The sequence below is a fragment of the Solea senegalensis genome, unplaced genomic scaffold (assembly GCF_019176455.1).
Source record: "Solea senegalensis isolate Sse05_10M unplaced genomic scaffold, IFAPA_SoseM_1 scf7180000012815, whole genome shotgun sequence".
Classification (NCBI taxonomy): Eukaryota; Metazoa; Chordata; class Actinopteri; order Pleuronectiformes; family Soleidae; genus Solea; species Solea senegalensis.
This window is the reverse complement of record NW_025320702.1, coordinates 44,115-62,224: the sequence shown is the minus strand read 5'-3', so window position 1 is coordinate 62,224 and position 18,110 is coordinate 44,115. Positions and strand designations below refer to the sequence as shown.

Here is an 18,110-nt window from a genome sequence, read left to right as displayed (position 1 = left end):
ATTGAATATTTTTTAAATAGATTTTTTTCCGGTGTTGCACTTTGTAGACGGTCCCTAGTTTCTCGTGACGTTGTAGCTTGTTGTCTACGCCGCTATGATTCTAAATATGTATATCATCGCGGAAGTTCCAATCTGTGAACGTCTTTTCCAACTTTACTTAACTCGCAACTTGCGCTATTTTTTTTAATTCGTTACGTTTTTCATTTTATTTTGAAAATCAAATTCACAGTTTGTCATCTGTTCTTATTTTTCATTTTTCGTTTCATTGTGAGAAAACAATGAATGAATGAAACACGGATTATAATGCATTCCCTAGCCCCTCACCCTGACCCTAACCCTAAAACCAGGTCTTGACCCTCAAATAGCCCCTTAAAGTTGTCCTCACAAGGTCAAAATGTCCTCACAAAGAAAGGTTTGTTTGACAATTGGTCCACACAGCTTACTAAAGACATGCACACACACACAATGTCAGATGTCATCTTCTCACTCATTTTTTTTTTTTAACCTCCTTTCATTTTTATGCTTCCTGACAATCCCCTCCCTCCCACTGACTGATCATCGACGGCCAATCTGCTGACCCACTTTGCTACGAGGAGATAATCTAGCTAATGGACAAGACCACAGGTGGATGAGGACAACAGGGACAGGAGAGCGCAGCAGTGGCTATAGCACTAATGCTGTACACTGTAAACTCACAGGGAGAGGAGTGGACACTTTGTTTAATGGCCACGCTTGTTCTTGGAAGCTGTCTCCTTGTCTGTGTCCTCTCTCTCTCTCTCTCTCTCTTCTCTGAACTCTCCTTCTCTCAATCTACTTTTAAACTAAATATAAACTAAACACGGTGCTTAAACTCAAACACACTTGAATGAGAAAAATAACCTAAACTGAAAGGTATGAAGGACAAAGTGTGCTTTTAGTGGGCTCAAACACAATTCTATTAAAAAGTTACGTTAAAAAAACGTTTACTTTTCTCTTTTTGCTCATGAATAAATAAAACGTTCACACGTTTTGTCCCGTACATCCCTCCACCCTCTATCCCGCTTCTTAAAAAGAGGTCACAACCTGACTATAATGACATTTTCTGAGCCACCGATCAATTATAATTAACCAGAAGTACAGTGCATATTGATTGCACGTATGTTACTGTGTGTGTGCAGCAGCTTCACACGATCAATGACTTTTCTCTCGAAACATTCTGAGTAGATATTTACATACATTTTACTTGGGATATCTTTACCTGAGGGAGAGCTGTTTTATAGATTTACGTTAAAGTCATTTGTAGATAACCTTTCAATTAAAGGTAGGGTGAGATCATTTTCTGGAGCATTTTTTTTACTGTACCTCTGTAAAACATGATTGTTATCAGTTAATTAATGCATCGTGACAGACATTAAAAATGTCAGTCACCTGTGGAACGGACAGGTCTGTAGAAACGCCATCCAAGAGCGAACATCAGCGCCGCGTTTGAACAATGGCGACAACTGAAAGCCCAGAAAGGGCGGCGAAGTGACGCCATGGCTTACGTCTTTGTGATCTTTTGAGAATTAACGCTGCGTTTGTGTGCGTGTATCTGCGTCATTACCTCGTTTATGAAACCCTAAGGTTTCAGAACAAACAGTTCAGCCACTACTGAGAAAATAGTGTCGTATTGTTTTCCTGGGCTCTGCGAAGCGGATCGGCACTTCCTTAATTTGATGTCGTCATCAGAAATCCTCACCACCGTAGCGCCTCCTGGTGCGGGCACTAGTCCGGGCACATCCGGTTGCGTACATTCAACCGCAGAAGAAGAAGAACTACTCTTGTTGTAGCTGCTGAGATGCAGAGCATCCACCGTGCCAGAGGGGGAGCTGTGTATCTGAGAGCTGGCCTATCTATTACGTCACTTCCAGGTACCTGGCCAATCACAGGACAGTGGGAAAGCTCTCGTTGGCTGGCCAATCACAACACAGTCCACGTTCTGGGGGTGTGGTTTTGGTTTGAAACAGCGCGGCTGACGAGAGCGTCAGTGAGGAGATATTTTGATCGGCTCGTTTGCAGCGATTAGGAGGTTTTTAACCATGAAAACAAGTTAATATATGTAAGTAGACCTCCATAACTAACATACTGTATATGTGTGATACAAGCATTCTATGTCACCTTTAAAATGCAAGAAGCAGAATGTGTGCTAAGTTTCAGTTAGCTTGTAGAACTAGCCGCTAAGTGACACCTTCTTGTGCTTGTTTGGTCTTGGAAATAGAGTCAGAGTGAGCGCTTCTTCTTACCAGGTACAGTCTTTGATTCTCAAAGTGTGAAACAGGAGAGAACATCATTTCGAGTTCATGTTACTCTTAATGTTTTCTACTACGCTTCAGCCTAGTAGCCAGAATTATTCGTCTGTCAATAGCTGCATGTTTTTCTGTTAAGTTACTACTCAGCGTGCAGTAGTAGCTAAGCTAGTTTTATTGCTTCGCCTGGAGGTTGCGGCAGATTTTATTTGTACGGGCAGTATTTGACGTTTTTGTATGCTAATGAATGTTTTCTTTGTGATGTTCTTTGCAGCTTTACAAAATCGTAGCGTGTGACAGTTAGCGCAGTAAAAACAAGAGAAGTGAAGCCTTGAGTAGCTACACATGGACAAGAATGGATGCGTGTCAGCTCCGACGACACAACGCATACTTTCATCCTTGGTGTCGTCAAATATCAGGTCAGATATGAATAAATATTTAAGGCGGTCCGATGTAATAATCGACCTGACTGGCTCAGCTCCTCTTCTCCTCTCTGTCAATCTGTCACTATCCTCCTCTTCACTAGTTCTTCCTCCTCAATTATCCTTTAAGACTCTCTCTCTCCAGGAGGAATCTCGCCTCAGAGAGAGAGAGCGAAAGAGTGCGGAGCCAGATCGATGTATGAAGGATAGGATTCCCTGTCTGCTACAATCAAGCACGGGTGCAGTTTTGACAGCTCCGATCGACCGGGGCTCCACTGCACCGCTCGATAAATAAATACATTAATAAAGGAGAACGATCCCTTAACTAGTCAGTCCACAGCTGAGCCTTAAATTGGAGGTTAGTTCAATTACCTCATGTGTACCATCATTTTTTCTCTTCTTTACTTGCTATCAACACATTGATCTGCCTTTCTGCAGCCTTGGTTTATAAATAGACTTCATTGTAAAATCTCCATGGCAAATTGAAGTGGGTTTGCTATAGACGGCATGTAGGTAATTGTTTTTTGTGGGTTTGAACATCGTTCCGATCACTTATTATGATATAGGCGACACATTCACGGTTGTATGTGTTGAGGAAGTGAAAGTTTCAGGCTGTTGTTTGGTTTGGGCCCACAGCAAAAATACCGAGGTCACAGTTCAACGACCTGTGACCTGGTTTTCACACGTATACGTACTGTACACGATCTTTTGTGGTTACTATGGTTTTCCCATGAAGTAAAACTTCAGACCTTGACGCTCTCCCAGGCCTTTGAGTGTCTTCAAATTCTTCACATCTCCTATTTTAGCTGTTCCTTCGCTCTTCATTGTGTTTTATTTCCTTTCATTTTATTCTTGTACTTCTTAGTATGTATATTTTTTTTTCATGCTACATAAATGAAGACTTGATTTGACCAAAGTTGTCCAGAATGCCAAGTATTGCCCAATCAATATTTCTTTCCTACCAAAAAAAAAACCAGCAACATTCCTGCTGGATGATTTTTCTTTGTAATCGAATTGCAAGTCCTGTTTCTAATTATTGATGAACAAAAAAAGAAAATGTCGTTACCCTCATGCTTTTATTTTAATCTGCTTAGTATTATTATTATTATTATTATTATTATTATTTCATCAGCATTTCCTCACTCTTACATTTTTCTGCCGCAAGAGTTTTTCAAACAATTGCAGTTTCTCTCCTTCTATGAGCTTTTGGAATAAATAAGCTCCAAGACAAACAAGAGAAACTTCAAAAGGAGGCGACTATAAAATAAGCTCTGCATGCACAATAAAAGCTAAGGTATCTTTGATCAAACCAGAGCTGAAAGAGAAAAGAGATGAGACTTCAGACAGGGCTTTTCTTTTCTTTTTTTCCCCCTTAGATGTGAGAACATAACATCATAGAAGTTAAGAAAGTAACTGTGTGAATAAAGTATCATTAAATTGCATGTGAAAGCTGTTGAACTTTTTCAGTCCAACACCATCAGCGAGGATTAAAAATAAGCCGCAAATGTACAGTTTCTTCCAGCACAGCCGCCATTATAGTCCTGTAATATTTCAGGATATTAGAAGGAACGTGGAACTATATTTTATGACACTTTTACTCACAGTTCAGCGACTCACTGACAAATAACCAAAAAAAACCAACAAGAAATGAGGAAATAAAGCAGGTACGGGTGCCTGCAGGGACATTTCCAGTTGATTTAGTGTCAACCAATGGTTTTTAAATAATAAAAGAGTTTCATATATTATTAGAAAACTTTCTTTTTCTTATTTACTGAACACAGCATCCAACTATTCCCTCTCCCTGCACATTCCACTCGTCTTCCCTCCTCTTCCTGTTCACACTGCGTGTCTTTTTCGCGCCGCCGCCATCCGTTCATCATCGTCCTCCCGTCTCGCTCCTGACAGAGAGGCGATTAGACGGGGAGCAAACCTGCTGAAAAGGCAGCTTAGCTGTAATTATCGTCTCGGAAATGAAACAAACGGTTCGTCGGCGCCTTCCCTCCGCAGACTTAACAACTGTTGCCAGGATATTTCAAATGCTCGACAACTGGCCGTTGCCTAGGACACCATTGTCTCAGCGTGGCCCGGCGGCTCTCGCAAAAAAAAAGATTGTTTAATATGCACAGGAAAAACGGCAACGCAGTGGCACCCCAGTGATATTCATTAACGCACACAACGTGCACAACGCTGACAACTACACACAGACACAGGCTTAATTCCGAGTGTCATGTTTCGGTCACATTGTTCACACACTCCACCTCTGTCTACAAAAAACCGGTGAGGCGGATGTAAAGTAGGGCGTAATAATAGTTTCTGGCTTATATTTAAAACTTGGAAACGCTACAGTTCACCAGAGCTGTCAGTGCACTATACATCAACGTGAGATCCCGAAGTCAAGCTGTGGAAGTAGTAAGAGGATTTCCCCCCTCAGAACAGGGTCAGAACCCACATATGGATCGCAGAAGGCTTTTCTGGGGGTCGCCAAAGGGTTCTTTTCAAACTTTCCACTCAAGATGTATTAAAATAGCATACTTAAAATGAAGATGTGAGTCATATGTCTCTTCGAAATTGCTGGTTGACCTATTTAAAATAATATGAGGTGTTACAGAAACGGCAGCAGAAAGAGTCGGAAGCGTTATTCTTAATCAGGTCGCGTTAGTTTTGTCATCTCTGAAAATGTCGGTCCCCTTTTTAAAAGGCTTGGGAAACCCTGTTCTAGACCACATTTAGTGGGAGACGGTAAAAGATGTTGACTGGTCACTGACGATTCCACACCAGAGCTGTTGGGCTTTGGCTTTAAACGGACAGAGTCGGTTTCCTCGGAGAGTTTGCTCCGAATTCTGGAGACAAAGATAGGATGTGTGGATAACTCGCTGCCTCACCTGCTTCTCATCCCGGGCAGTTTCTTGTAAGAACCCAATTAGATGTGAACACCAAAGTACAAACAGAAACCTCAAGACTGAATAAATTTGGCGTCGCACCATTGATTGTTTTTGTGCTGAACAAGGCAGTTGAAGGGGATGGATTTCCGTTTACGGGGCCTTCTTTGTGCTTTTTTTGTCTTCCTGGTCAGTAAGTTGTTTTAACTGCATGACATTTACATGGCGGTCTGGTCCGCTTCCAAAAGTGCAGAGTGAGAGTGAATCAAACCAAAACTCCGAACTATCCTAGTGTGAATGCACGCTAATGGCGTGTTCGCTACGGTGTGCATTTTTTTTAGCGTTTAGTACAAAACGGACCCTTTTCCGTTACCCTTCCCTTGGTGTACCAGAGTAATGGTACGGTATGGGTGGAGCTAGACCCATGACAGTCAGCTGATTAGGCGACACGAGACCGGTGTGTCCTTCAACGCCCCCGCGGTCTATTCTCATACAAAGCTTGAGCTGCTGGACGTCCTCCTTTGTTGTCTGTTGCGTCCATGGCTTTCATTCATTCATTCATTGCACAAGAGTGCAACGTCACGCTATGTATCTCTCTGATGCAAGTAAAAGTACTGTTCCCAGTCGAAGCGCAAGCCTAACTGAGGGCTTTACTGTTCCAAAAGTGTAAGCGTAAGAGCTCCAAAAACAGTGTATCCTACCCTATACCCTTGCTACGACTCTATTTTGCCTCACGGCTGAATCTGTAAAAGTACATATCATATCTTATTGCCCAGAGTCAAACTCTATCATTTTTTCATAGCCTTTTTGATGCATTAGTTCAATTAGTCTTCTAAAAGTTTAATGGATTAGAGCCGGAATACAAGACATTAATATATTCTTGCTTCTAATTCCTTCTGGTGCTCTGGCATTGGATCAGTTTGCTGAGTCACAGCAGAAAAACAGGGAAGCAGCTCTTTACAAAGTGAGATTCGTGCAGATAGAGCGAAGGGAGTAGAAGGGGAGCAAATGAGTTCAGTGAGTGAAGGCTGAGGTGGAAGCTGCGGATCCAGTGCAGCAAAAAAAAAAGAGAAGAGATTTGACTGCAGAAAACAGGTGGTGCTCACAGTAAAGCCATAGGCGCTGCTTCACAGGTGTGTTACTGTAAAAGAAGCAACACACACACACACACATACATAGACTCGCACACAGAAGGAAATGTGTCCTTTTCCTACTGATGGACAACAGAAGCTGTGGCAGAAGGACGGCATTAAAAAGCAGCAGGAGATGTGGTGTGATGAAAATGTCAGACTAAAACCAGCAGGCTGCATTCTGTAACGTGCCTAATGAAATTACTGCGTGTGTGCGGAAAAATGTCTTGTTCGAAAATCCAAAAACGCTCTAAATCTCTAAATCTGATCTCACTGCAGCTGTTTTGACAGACTCACTCCGGGACCCAAACTTGCTACCAGTTTCCTCGTTCAAAGACTTTTTCACATTTTACGTTAAGGCTAAATTCCTTTAATGACCGACCCCCCGCAGCTTGTTGCAATCTGGTGACACAATTACATTTACGAGCTTGAAATCTATTGCGTTCAGGATCCAGTCTTTGTGCACTGACTTGTTCATCAACTGCTGCTGAAATTCGATGCACATGTGTGTGTGTGTGTGTGTATAATTCCCCCTTGTGCGAGCCTGCGGTGTTTATGCGCGGCTACTCTCGGCCACCTGTGTGTTTGTGCGAGTGCTATTGTGTATATAATTACACAACTCACCCGGCCAGCACAATGAAGAAGTCCAAGCGGTTCCATGTGTCACCGAGGTAACACTTCTTGCCAAAAATCCCCAGAGCCACCATCTTGATCACCATCTCGATGGCGAAGAACGCAAAGATGAAGTCGTCAAAGTCCTGCAGAAGGGAAACAGACAGAAAACACAAGTGGTCGATGAGACGTGGAGTAAAAGGCTGTTGTGGAGAGAGATAGAAATGCAGTTTCTATCTCTCTTATCTTCATCAGATAAGTTCTTGTATTTCTTTTCGTGTTTGGTCACGTCGTGGCGTTTCAGGTTGTAATCCTTAAACACAGCGACACACAGCATAAATACTTGTTCACCTGTGTTTATGACCGATATACCGCGGGCCGGACAGGGATGCCCAAAAGGGCCGTATGTGGCCCGCGGACCGTAAAATGCCCAAGTCTGGTTTAGAAGCTCTAATGCTGCGTTCACATCGGACACGTTGTGCGGCAAGTTTACACACAAAGTAAATGCGAAGACACGAGTGGACGCGATCATCGCGTCCGCCTGGATGCAAGGCACGAGTTGCATGGAGTGATGGGAAGTTCGACTCTTCTTACTGACTCGGATCTTTTACTCTCGGACAGTAAATTGAACTAATCTTTTTTTGAGTCATTTTGTTCATTTCGTTCATTTTTACAGCAGGTGGTTCTGTATCCCTCTTGTGGGCGTGGTAAAAAAAGACCGCAGTTCTCAAACACTTAACACTGTAGGCAACATCGTTTTGCTTCAGCTGACAAATTCAAACTATATGAAACCTGAACTAATCATGTGTTTCCTTTCCTGCTGAGCTTATGCAGCTGCCTGCCATCATGTGGCAAAGGAAGGTACTGCATGAAAAAGGAACGAATCACTCACTGAGATGACTCATCACTCCCGAGTCATATAAAAGATTAGTTCATTTTCAACTAATCGTTCACGAATGACACATCACGAGTTGCGTGAACGTTGCATCATTCACGAGTTGAAAATGTTCAACTTTGTCCGAAGAATTTGCATTGACGTGAGGACCAATCATCCTCCTCTTCCTCACATTATACTTCACACTTTCTTTATTACATTTTCTACAACACGCAATATTTCTGATTTTCCCGCCAAGTGCCACCAGAGGAAGCTCACGTACCACTGGTGGTTCACATGCACCAGTTTGAGAACCATAGGCTGAGATGTTTCCTCGAGAAGTGAGAGACCTCCATCCATGACATGGGAATGAATCTTTTCCTCAATCAATAATGAACACTTTATTTTTTTATTTTTTTATTTATTACAATCTATGCGTTTGGCCACTTTTAGCCGCCATGACTCAGGCTCCTATATTAGTCACGTTTGAAGCTTTAAAAGCCCACTGAGGAGGACATTAATGTGATAACTTTATTAATTCCCACAGAGAAGTCCTCTTTATGTCTGCCCCGCTGCCAGGAGGTCAACGTCCACGAGAGAAAAGAGCAAAGAAGAGCGATAAGAGCCCGTGGGCCGGCTGCCAACGATTTAGTGTCTTGCTCAAGGACACTTCAGAAAAACCAGATGCTCACTGATAGCGCAGGTCCACGGGCTTAATGGCGCTTTTGCCACCTCGCCGTCTTAACGAGAGACTCAGGTGACGAATGGCTTCCAAACCACAGTACGCAATGTAATAACCTGGAACAAGCTCCTCCCCCACTGCGGTAATCACTCATCTGTGTCGACTGAGCTCGGGTTTGGAGTGAGGAGGGAAACAAGGGCACGAATGAGGATGTGGGTTGGACAGGCATTAAAGGGAACACGGCCATATTTCTTAAAATTCATGAGAAATTCAATAAATTAATTTTAAAAGGCAGATGAGAAGAAACCGGAGATGGGGCTCAAGCGGACCAAAAGAAATGAAAAGTTCTGGCAGGAGATCAAAGCACGGGACACCCACTGATATGAGTCACCCAAACATGAAGACAGAAATGTATAAATATATCAAATCCTGTTAGCTTAGACAGAAGTTAGCCTCTAACTGCTCCAGAGTCAAATGTTGAGGTTCACACGGGAATGTGCTGACTGTGTGTGTGTGTGTGTGTGTGTGTGTGTGACTCTAAATTCCATATCTATCCAATCTTTGGAGAGCGTTTGCGTAGCCTGCCGAGAAAACCCAAACAGATTCTACTTGACACGTTGGACCGCCGCTCTCTACACACAGATGTTTCACACACGACTCATTCAGAACATGTTGTGATATGAGCGATATAAACTCTGATTTCAATATGAAATATTGATATAAACAAACTGTATGTTCTGCCTGCACGACTCCAACTGGAGGAAAGAAAAAAAATACTCGTAGAAAGGACATTTATATGCATAAATACCTTCATTATTACAATAATATTGCTTGTAAGGATGACTTTGGCTGTTGTATTCTTTAACTTGGCAAAATGCCGAAACCGAAAAGCCTAATTAATCTCAATTCCACTATCCAATTTTTGATTTTTTTGACTGGAATATTTTGAGTTTCTTTTCAGGATTGTATGTTAATTATTATTCATTTATTATTTCAGATTTATTTTAAGTCTTTAACAGGGTCACAGGTGGGGAAGGAGGGGAGTAAGAGTAGACACCTGGGACTGGGCTAGAATCTGGGTCTTAGTCCAAATTTCCATGATTGCTTTTGCAACATTACATCCCATGTTTTTAACAAATATATATATATATATTAAAAGTTGGTAGGAAAGCTTGGAGTTACAGAACACCTCACATTTAAGAGTAACAAAAAAATAAAGATATGCTGAAAGGCATTGATAAGGAGAAATATCTCCTTGAGCATTTTGGAGTTTTTGTGACTACACAAATTTTACGGAATCAATTTCTACCTGTACACAAATCTGCCACAGCTAAAACTCAAAAACACATACATTATTATTGAAATTAAAATAAAAAAATAAGCTCAAAAAAGCTTGAAAAAAGTGGAATATTCTGAGAAACAACAAGCATTTATTATTAGCCATTTCCCTTTCCTCTGCTGCTCTTTCAATTACCCAGAACCATATTCATGAATCTGATGAAGCCGTACTGGCCACAACGACTTTCCCTTGTTTATGTTCATCTCTTCAAAAGACGCTTTGCACGTCGGAGCGTGAATGATGCATAACGCCGCGCGTCAACAGTCGGTTGGAAAAACAACAACAAAGTCGACCGACAGATGTTCCACCGCGAGTTGCATGACAGAGCGAGTGCTGTGCACGGGGGGGAAAAACGGGGAGTCGGGCTGAGCATGAAACAACCGAGTTTCCTCCTCTTTGAATGCTGCGTCTTTTAACGAAGGACACGGGAGTTATCACACATCTATTGTGCTAAAGCTTCTAGTGTCAGAAACCCCCATAAGACTCGTGGGGTTCCCGTCTTTACTTGACACCTAACCGTCACACACATGCTGCTTTGCACACGTGTATGTGCAGAGTGCAGAACACATACGATAAGGGACCACGGGGACACACTCTACGCACAGCTGGGACTTCCAGTCCGTCAAAGTCAACGGGACATGTTGGCCCGAGGCACTGGGTTTAGCGTGACATGTTAAAACTGCTGCTGTAATCTGAATATGGATATCGATTTATGCTTCTGTAGACGTCAGTGGAGCTTGAGACACGGTGCGTAAATTTGACACGGATCAGGTTTGATAGCCAACTTTAAGGAACAACTGACTCGATCTCACATTTCATTCCAGTAGCAGCTTTTTCTTCATCGGAATTTTGTAATCTCAATCTTGTATTCCTTGAGTGATGGGTTGTACATGTGTACATACTGACAGAGACTCGTCAGTATTGTCTCTGTTGACCCAAACAACCGCCTAACCGGACTGCAAAGTGTTCTCCTGCGCGTACCAAGTCACCAACATCGCCTTACGGAAACAGACGCAAACCAAAAACCTCTGCGGTAAGTTTGACCCCAGGTTAATCAACAGTGGAGGGTGAAGTGCCGTCCATTTGTGACCAATCTTACGCTTCAGTATCAAAAATATCAACGCGCATGTGCAGAGAGAATCAGCACAAAACTTGTAGTCATGAATGTGAATTGTTCTGAAATGAATCAGAATTTAAACAATCTTGGCTGGTCAAGATGCCTCATTAAGACCAGGCTTTGGTCCCCATGAGGACTACTGGGCCAGTGTTTATACCAGCAAAGATCCAAAAGAGTTATCAAAATTGAACATAATGCATTCCCTAGCCCCATAGCCTAATCTTAACCATCACAACTAGATGTCTAAACCTGGTCTTAACCCTGAAAAGGACCTTTAAAAGACATGAGGATCAGCCAAAATGTCCTCACTCCGTATGGTTTATGTGCATCTTGGTCCTCACAAAGCGACAAATACAAGAACACACACACACACAAACAAAAAATGTGCCTCCAGGAAAACAGACACCAGTGACCTTTCCTGAACAGCTCACTGCTCAAACACTCACTGCAGTCCCTCCCTGCAAAGACACAGCAAGAGGCAGAATATTTTAACTCCACTGGTGATTTTCTGCAACTTTTTTGGAGAGTCTCCAATGGGAAGAAAAAAAAAAGAAACTTTCTCTCTCACACATTATGTGAAAACAAAATCAAAGTCACCAAAGTCAATTATGGTATATCATCCAATATAATCCCGTTTCAAAATTGTCTTTCACTCAGCGTGTCAGTCACTAAAGTGTGAAATCAGGCCAAGAATTATGATGAGTGAAATGCTCTGAACAGCAAGAGATGGAGCAAAAAAAAAAAACACACAACAACAAACTAGTTAAAGCAAATCAGATAATGACATGGCTGGTTAAGAACCATTCTGGGGCAAACTGGAACCAGTTACTAGGTGTTAAAGTTATAAACAGCGAGTGTCTGGAGGGTTTTTAAAAGGTTGGTCTGCTGCACAGGAAGTGAAGGCCTTTCTGTTTCTAGCAACAACAACAACAAAAAAGGTGATTTGAATATAGAAAGGATGAGCAGTGATAACTGACACCGACACAACATTAACTTACCAGCTCTGCTCACACTGTTTTTATTGTCAAATGGCTTAAGATTTGTCTTCAAATAGTAAACAAAGTCAAAGTTAACATAAAAAACAGGAAAAGGTAACAATCTGAATGAATAGATAAAAAATAGTTTGTTGTCTTCTTCTAGTGAGCAAAGCACAGCAAGAAAGCTGTGCTCACAGCACCCTCTGCTGGACGAATTTGCAATTACATCAAACAGTCAGTTGTGCTTCTAGGCTGTATATTATTTTTTTGACCTGAAACAGGGTTTTTTAAGGTTTGAGTTTGAACTTTGCCCCCAAAATTGAACAAATAAGATTTTGGATAAAAAGTGACAACCCTAGTTCAGTTTTCATAAAATATCTTATATTTTGTCAGATGGAGGGGGAGAAAATGCTTGTGAGTACAGATGAGTACAGTTATTGACTGGAAAAACACACTCACACCTCTCTCACAACTGTCTCACTCTCTGTGGGTGTGTGTGTGTGTGTGTATGTATGTCCCAAACCAAAGGTTGACACCACTCACCAGCTCAACAGTCCAATGATGTTCTCACATCGCCTGAGAGCAAGCACACACACAAGCATCGCACGCTATATTATTGCATGTTATCAATGCGTCAAGCGAGTGCCAACATTACACGCTGATCGGAGCCTTTATGCTCTGAGTGCTCTTTATCACTAATGCTGAGTGCACTTAAAACACTCCCTAATGACTCCATCCTTACGCGCCAGATCCTTTATTTCAGACACAAGCGACACACCAATGCAACGTGTCACCGTTCCTGACCATTCCTAGACATGGATTATGTACAAAGATGTTTTCCCAAGCTAGTTCTGAACTTCTTACAACATAAAATAACTAACTTATTTGCCCAACTTTATTTTCAAAATACTAGACTATTATTTTATATTATTTGTTTTATTTTCTGCGCAGTCAAAATTCCTAAGCTCCACTCTGATCACATACCCTGGTATATACAGTAAATCAGAATTATGCTCCAAGTACCACCAGAGGAAGCCTGCGTACCACTGATGGTACACTTCCCACAGTTTGAGAACCACATTTTCGTTTTTTTTTGGACGCGACTGGCACAATTTGAGATTCTCCAATACATACCTAGCTTTAAATGGGACGTTAATTAACAAAATGCATGCTATGCAACATTTAAGACCGGACACAAACCCCTCAGGAAGTAATGGTCGAAATAAAGTAAAACAAATAAGCACATTTCCTAACTTACTTACTTATAAAAACAGTTTTTTCTTAAAAAAAAAAACAGATACAGTCAATGATGTGATATGTTTCTACAGATGTTCTATGTAGCAGCTCCATTTCAAAAAGAGAAAAACAACCTATAGCTACTTCTGCCTCTGATCTCCTCTCTTGCTTTCTTCCTCTCTGTGTGTATCCATCTATAACCCACTGTTCCTTTTGTACAGACTCTGATTGTATTAGCTCTGCACAGACGTGGTGTTGTACTATAGTGAAGCTGCAGGGGGGGACGGTGGAAGGTTAAGCCTGTGCTGTTGCATTCAAAGCAGAACATGTTCTATTGAATTATCTCCTTCAGGCTAAACAGAGACGATCTTTAACACTACAGCACAGCGAGACTTTGACGTGTGTTCGAGTCCATTCCCTCAGCGAAGCCCTCGCTTTTCAGTTCTTACTTTTACATCCAGGGCTGCACGGGCATGTTTGCTGGGTAATGATTATTTTCATCATCGATTAATCGAGTATGTGAAATGTCAAAAATGTGGATACAAACACGTCGACATTGTTCTTCAAATGTCTTTTTTTGTCCACAAACTAAAAAATAATCAGTTTTAATGATTTATTTGTAATATGGTGCAGAGAAACCAGGAAATATTCACATTTAAGAAGCTGAAAAGTAAAAAAAAAAAATTAATTAATTAATTAATCAATTATCAAAATAGTGGACGATTAATTTAGTAAGCTCTAATATCTTCACAGTTTTAGTTAAAATGCTAAACTGACAAAGTGTGCTTCAACATAATTTAGAAATTGTGTCCGTATAAACTATTTATTATCTAAATTTAAATGGTTTAAATGCAAAGTGTTAGCTAAGCGCTAAAATCAGCGGGCTAGCATGCTGTAATAACATGTAATAACATGACTGCACATGCTAACTGGCAGTAATTAGCATTTCTTCAACAGCATTACTTGAAGCAAGTTTACAAAAACGCTTTATATAACGTTTTTCATCTTGACTGTTTTGTTTTTAAGTTTAAAACTAGCTTTTAGAGCAATCATTTTGAATATTTTAACACACAAGTTGACTTTTTTGGTTGTAACACGAATCAAGACACTATTAGCTCTTTCCCATTACTGTATACATTAGCATGACTCGGCTCTAGTATTTTGCTATAGTAGCTAGATAGTAGCCGGTGTTTTTTTAGTACCGACGTCCGACGCAGGAATCAAACTTTAAAATCCTGAATACATGCGTTAATCTCCTACATTTAGCAAAGGAAATGTCTAAAATCTCAGTATTTAACAGAGGAGTCTGGTACATTTAGCAACAGCCGGCGATCGTGAGCCGAATCACAACCTGTTCCAGAACTAATCCGTAAAGCTGTATTTATTATTATTATTATTATTATCATTATTGTTATTAAGTGTGTTTTTGTGCACTGAGGAGTTCTTTTAGCTTGTGGTGTCTCCAAAGGACTTTGTGACCCTTGTCTTTGAAAAGTGCTTCAAATTGGGTACTATGAGATAAGTCCGTTATTTTCTTTTTGCCTGACACATACAGACGTGAGCAGGGGGTTATGGGCCTTCGTGTTGTGACATATGGCGACGCGAGGTAAACTACGAATTAATGAAACTGCATTTAACCTCCATGGCCCCACATTTATCTGTGCTCCAGCGAGCAGAGCCCCCTGGATTAGACTACAGCTCAAAGTTGTGAGGAGAGGAGAAGGAAGGAGTGCAGGCTGCCATGGCAACAGCCGAGTCCAAATCTCAACTTCTCTCCCTCATCGTAGTTTCTTAACTCACCTTTGCTTTCATTTCCCTGTGATTTTCATGCTCTCTTTTTCATTTCAGCACCATTTTTATACCATTAAAAAAAGATGTGTTTGCGTTCAAGTAAAAAAACTAAAGCTTATTTCATTATTTGCTTTCTGAACAATGCTTCTGATCAGGAGACAGAGAGTGAAACAGCTCCGTTTCACCGAGCCAGTGAACAAGAAAATAAGAGGAGCTTGTTCAGATTCAATCTATTTGGAAACACACAGTAACCCTTCACGGCAGACAATGAACAGATGTATCCCACTACACCTCCACTCTGCTCGACTCCCCACAAAACACCCCACAACAACCAAAACAAAAACAACCATCCTCTTCCATTAGCGTTTACTAGGTTAAAGGGGGTCCATATAAATTAATGCAGACGCCTCCACACAGTGCTGTTGTTTACTTTCCATCTCAAATGGACTGAACTGCGGAGGCCAGCGATGTAGTTTTATTTGCTCTCTACATTGTTTTTCTTTATTTATTTTCAAAATACTGATTTTTACCCCACATTAATGCCTGCTGTCGTCTGTAGTTGTTCTCTCCTGGTGCAACATGAATGTCGTTTCTGTAAATCGTTTCCTTCGGGCTATTTGTCAAATGTTTTCCACGCACTACACACACACACGTATCGTATATTCCATCCTTTCATGACGGGATGTTTTTCGATCCTTTAAGTGTCAGACAAACGCGCCAATCCTTAACACACTTACAGGGACCTGAAGAAACATGAATGACATGAATGATTATTGTATCCATTCATAATGTAGACAAAGGTCAGATGTTGAAGAAAGAAAATGATTTAAAAACCCTGGGTTCCAGCTTGACAAGACTCACTTAATTTAAGGTAAAAATATTATTAAACTTTTGCAGACTGTACATTTTATTAATTTAGTGGCTATAATTAGATTTTATTTGCCCCTACTGGCAGCCAGTGAGAGGGAGTGTCTGGGACAGAGCTGCAACTAATGATCATTTCCAATCTATCTGTTTTTATGTATTTGTTTTTGTCCATAAAAGGACGTTGTTTCCCAAACCTCAAAATGATGATGTCCTTAAACGTCTCCTTTTGTCCCCAAACCAAAGTATTTCAATGTTAACGATTTATTTGTCAAATGGAGCAATGTAACCAGAAAATATTTACATTAAAGAAGCTGGAAAAATCCGTTTTCAAAACTCAAAATAGGTGATAGATATTGTAACTGATTAATAACCTAGTAAAAAAATGCAGTTTTATTCACATGTATCAGGACCATCATCTCTTCAACAGTAACAGTTGATTTTGACCATAATTAAAGGTATATAAGGATGGTCTTACCTGCAGGATCCTGCACCTCTCGGTGTCACATTGGCTGTCCTCGCAGGGATGGAACATGCCCAGTGTCACGCAGTTCAGCAGGATCACCAACATGGACGCGCGCTCAAACCACGTGGATATGCAGAGTTAAGGAATATATGTACACACACACACACACATAAAACACATAACAAAAAGGCACATCTTTTTAAAAGCTTGATCCAGTGACCTCAATGTCTCGTCTAGCAAAGTGATGCACATTTTCATAGTTTAAAGAATGAGCCACAGCGGATTCCAGACTTTACCAAAATGAGACAATAACAAAGCACCTGTTTGTAGGAGAAAATAAAAGACAGCGGGAAGACGTGCCGCGGTACGCCGAGGCTGACAAAGAGGAGATGTTAGAGAGCGCGGCGACATCTTGAACCGCAGAGTGTTTCATTGAGGGCGGGATCAAAGGGAAGATTCCCTCTTATTGTTTGGTTAAACAGTCACGACATTCTCATTCACAGTTACCCGTATCCAAGCACAGGCGGGGAATCGATTTATTGACTCAAGTGTATCCACCTCCGAGTCTTCCTGCCGTCCATGAACTTATAAATATTCAATATTCTAAGCTGAAAAGGCATAAAATCGGTCTCCAGGTCAATGCGAAACATGCACTGGTTTGAATTTTGCCCTGTTTTTGTTGCTATTGTCTTATGCAGGTGTATATAAAGGATTAATCCCAAATCTAAAGTCCATTTTGTCTGATGCCATGTAAACAAACACACACACTTACTCTACAGTGTGTATCCTAACGTGTAAACCATTGTTAGACAGCGTAGACTGTTTGTCATCCATGTGTGTGTGAGTTAAAAAAAGAAAAAAACGAGTGCACACACAGGCTGTGAGGACAAACGACCTGTCTGTCTTTTATCGCATTAGTCGCCACTTCTCATTCATCCTTGCTGACCCATAATGCAGCTGGGTCATGTCAGCGTGGGTCCCACAATCCGAAAAAGCATCGCTGAGACTTTGGCTCTATCTTAATAAGTTAGGTTTCGATGAAAACCCAGTTTGATCTTAGTATCAGAGCTCAGACTTTGTTAGTGAAGCACAGCAGCATTTTGTTTATGGGTGGAGCTGGTGAGGTGGAATCCCAGTGTTCCTGCTTCACATCATTTCCACTCGTCCCATTAGTAAAGACAAAAGTGCGTCTAATCATATTATTGAGTTAAAAGAAAAGGGGCATCTCCTGACCTTCAGGCTGAGGAAACACCTTGACATCTCCAAAGATGGACGGATACAAGGGTTCGACACATTTTCAATCACAGGAGTATGTTTGGAAAATCCAGGCAAAGGGTGACATGTGGCTTGAAAGTGACCCCGTATGGTGTTTAAAGGCAACTGGAATCGATAATATCGCATTTCTGCTCACTTATTTTCAGAAAAGACCTGGGTTTTTTGGATTTTAGCGTCCAAAA

General features: G+C 41.2%; 1 protein-coding gene across 15 annotated transcripts in view; it reads right to left on the bottom strand.

The window, feature by feature from the left end:
- Positions 1-16,790, bottom strand: part of LOC122760011 (voltage-dependent T-type calcium channel subunit alpha-1G-like) — a 128,031-nt gene extending 111,241 nt beyond the window's left edge. For all 15 annotated transcript variants that reach the window (XM_044015068.1, XM_044015070.1, XM_044015071.1 and 12 more), the window contains exons 1-2: positions 16,666-16,790; positions 7,320-7,453 (exon numbers count right to left, since the gene is read on the bottom strand). In XM_044015068.1, the coding sequence (XP_043871003.1) occupies positions 7,320-7,453; positions 16,666-16,758 (227 nt within the window). In that variant the 5' untranslated portion in view covers positions 16,759-16,790. The remainder of the gene's footprint in view (positions 1-7,319; positions 7,454-16,665) is intronic.
- Between the last annotated feature and the right edge of the window lie 1,320 nt (positions 16,791-18,110).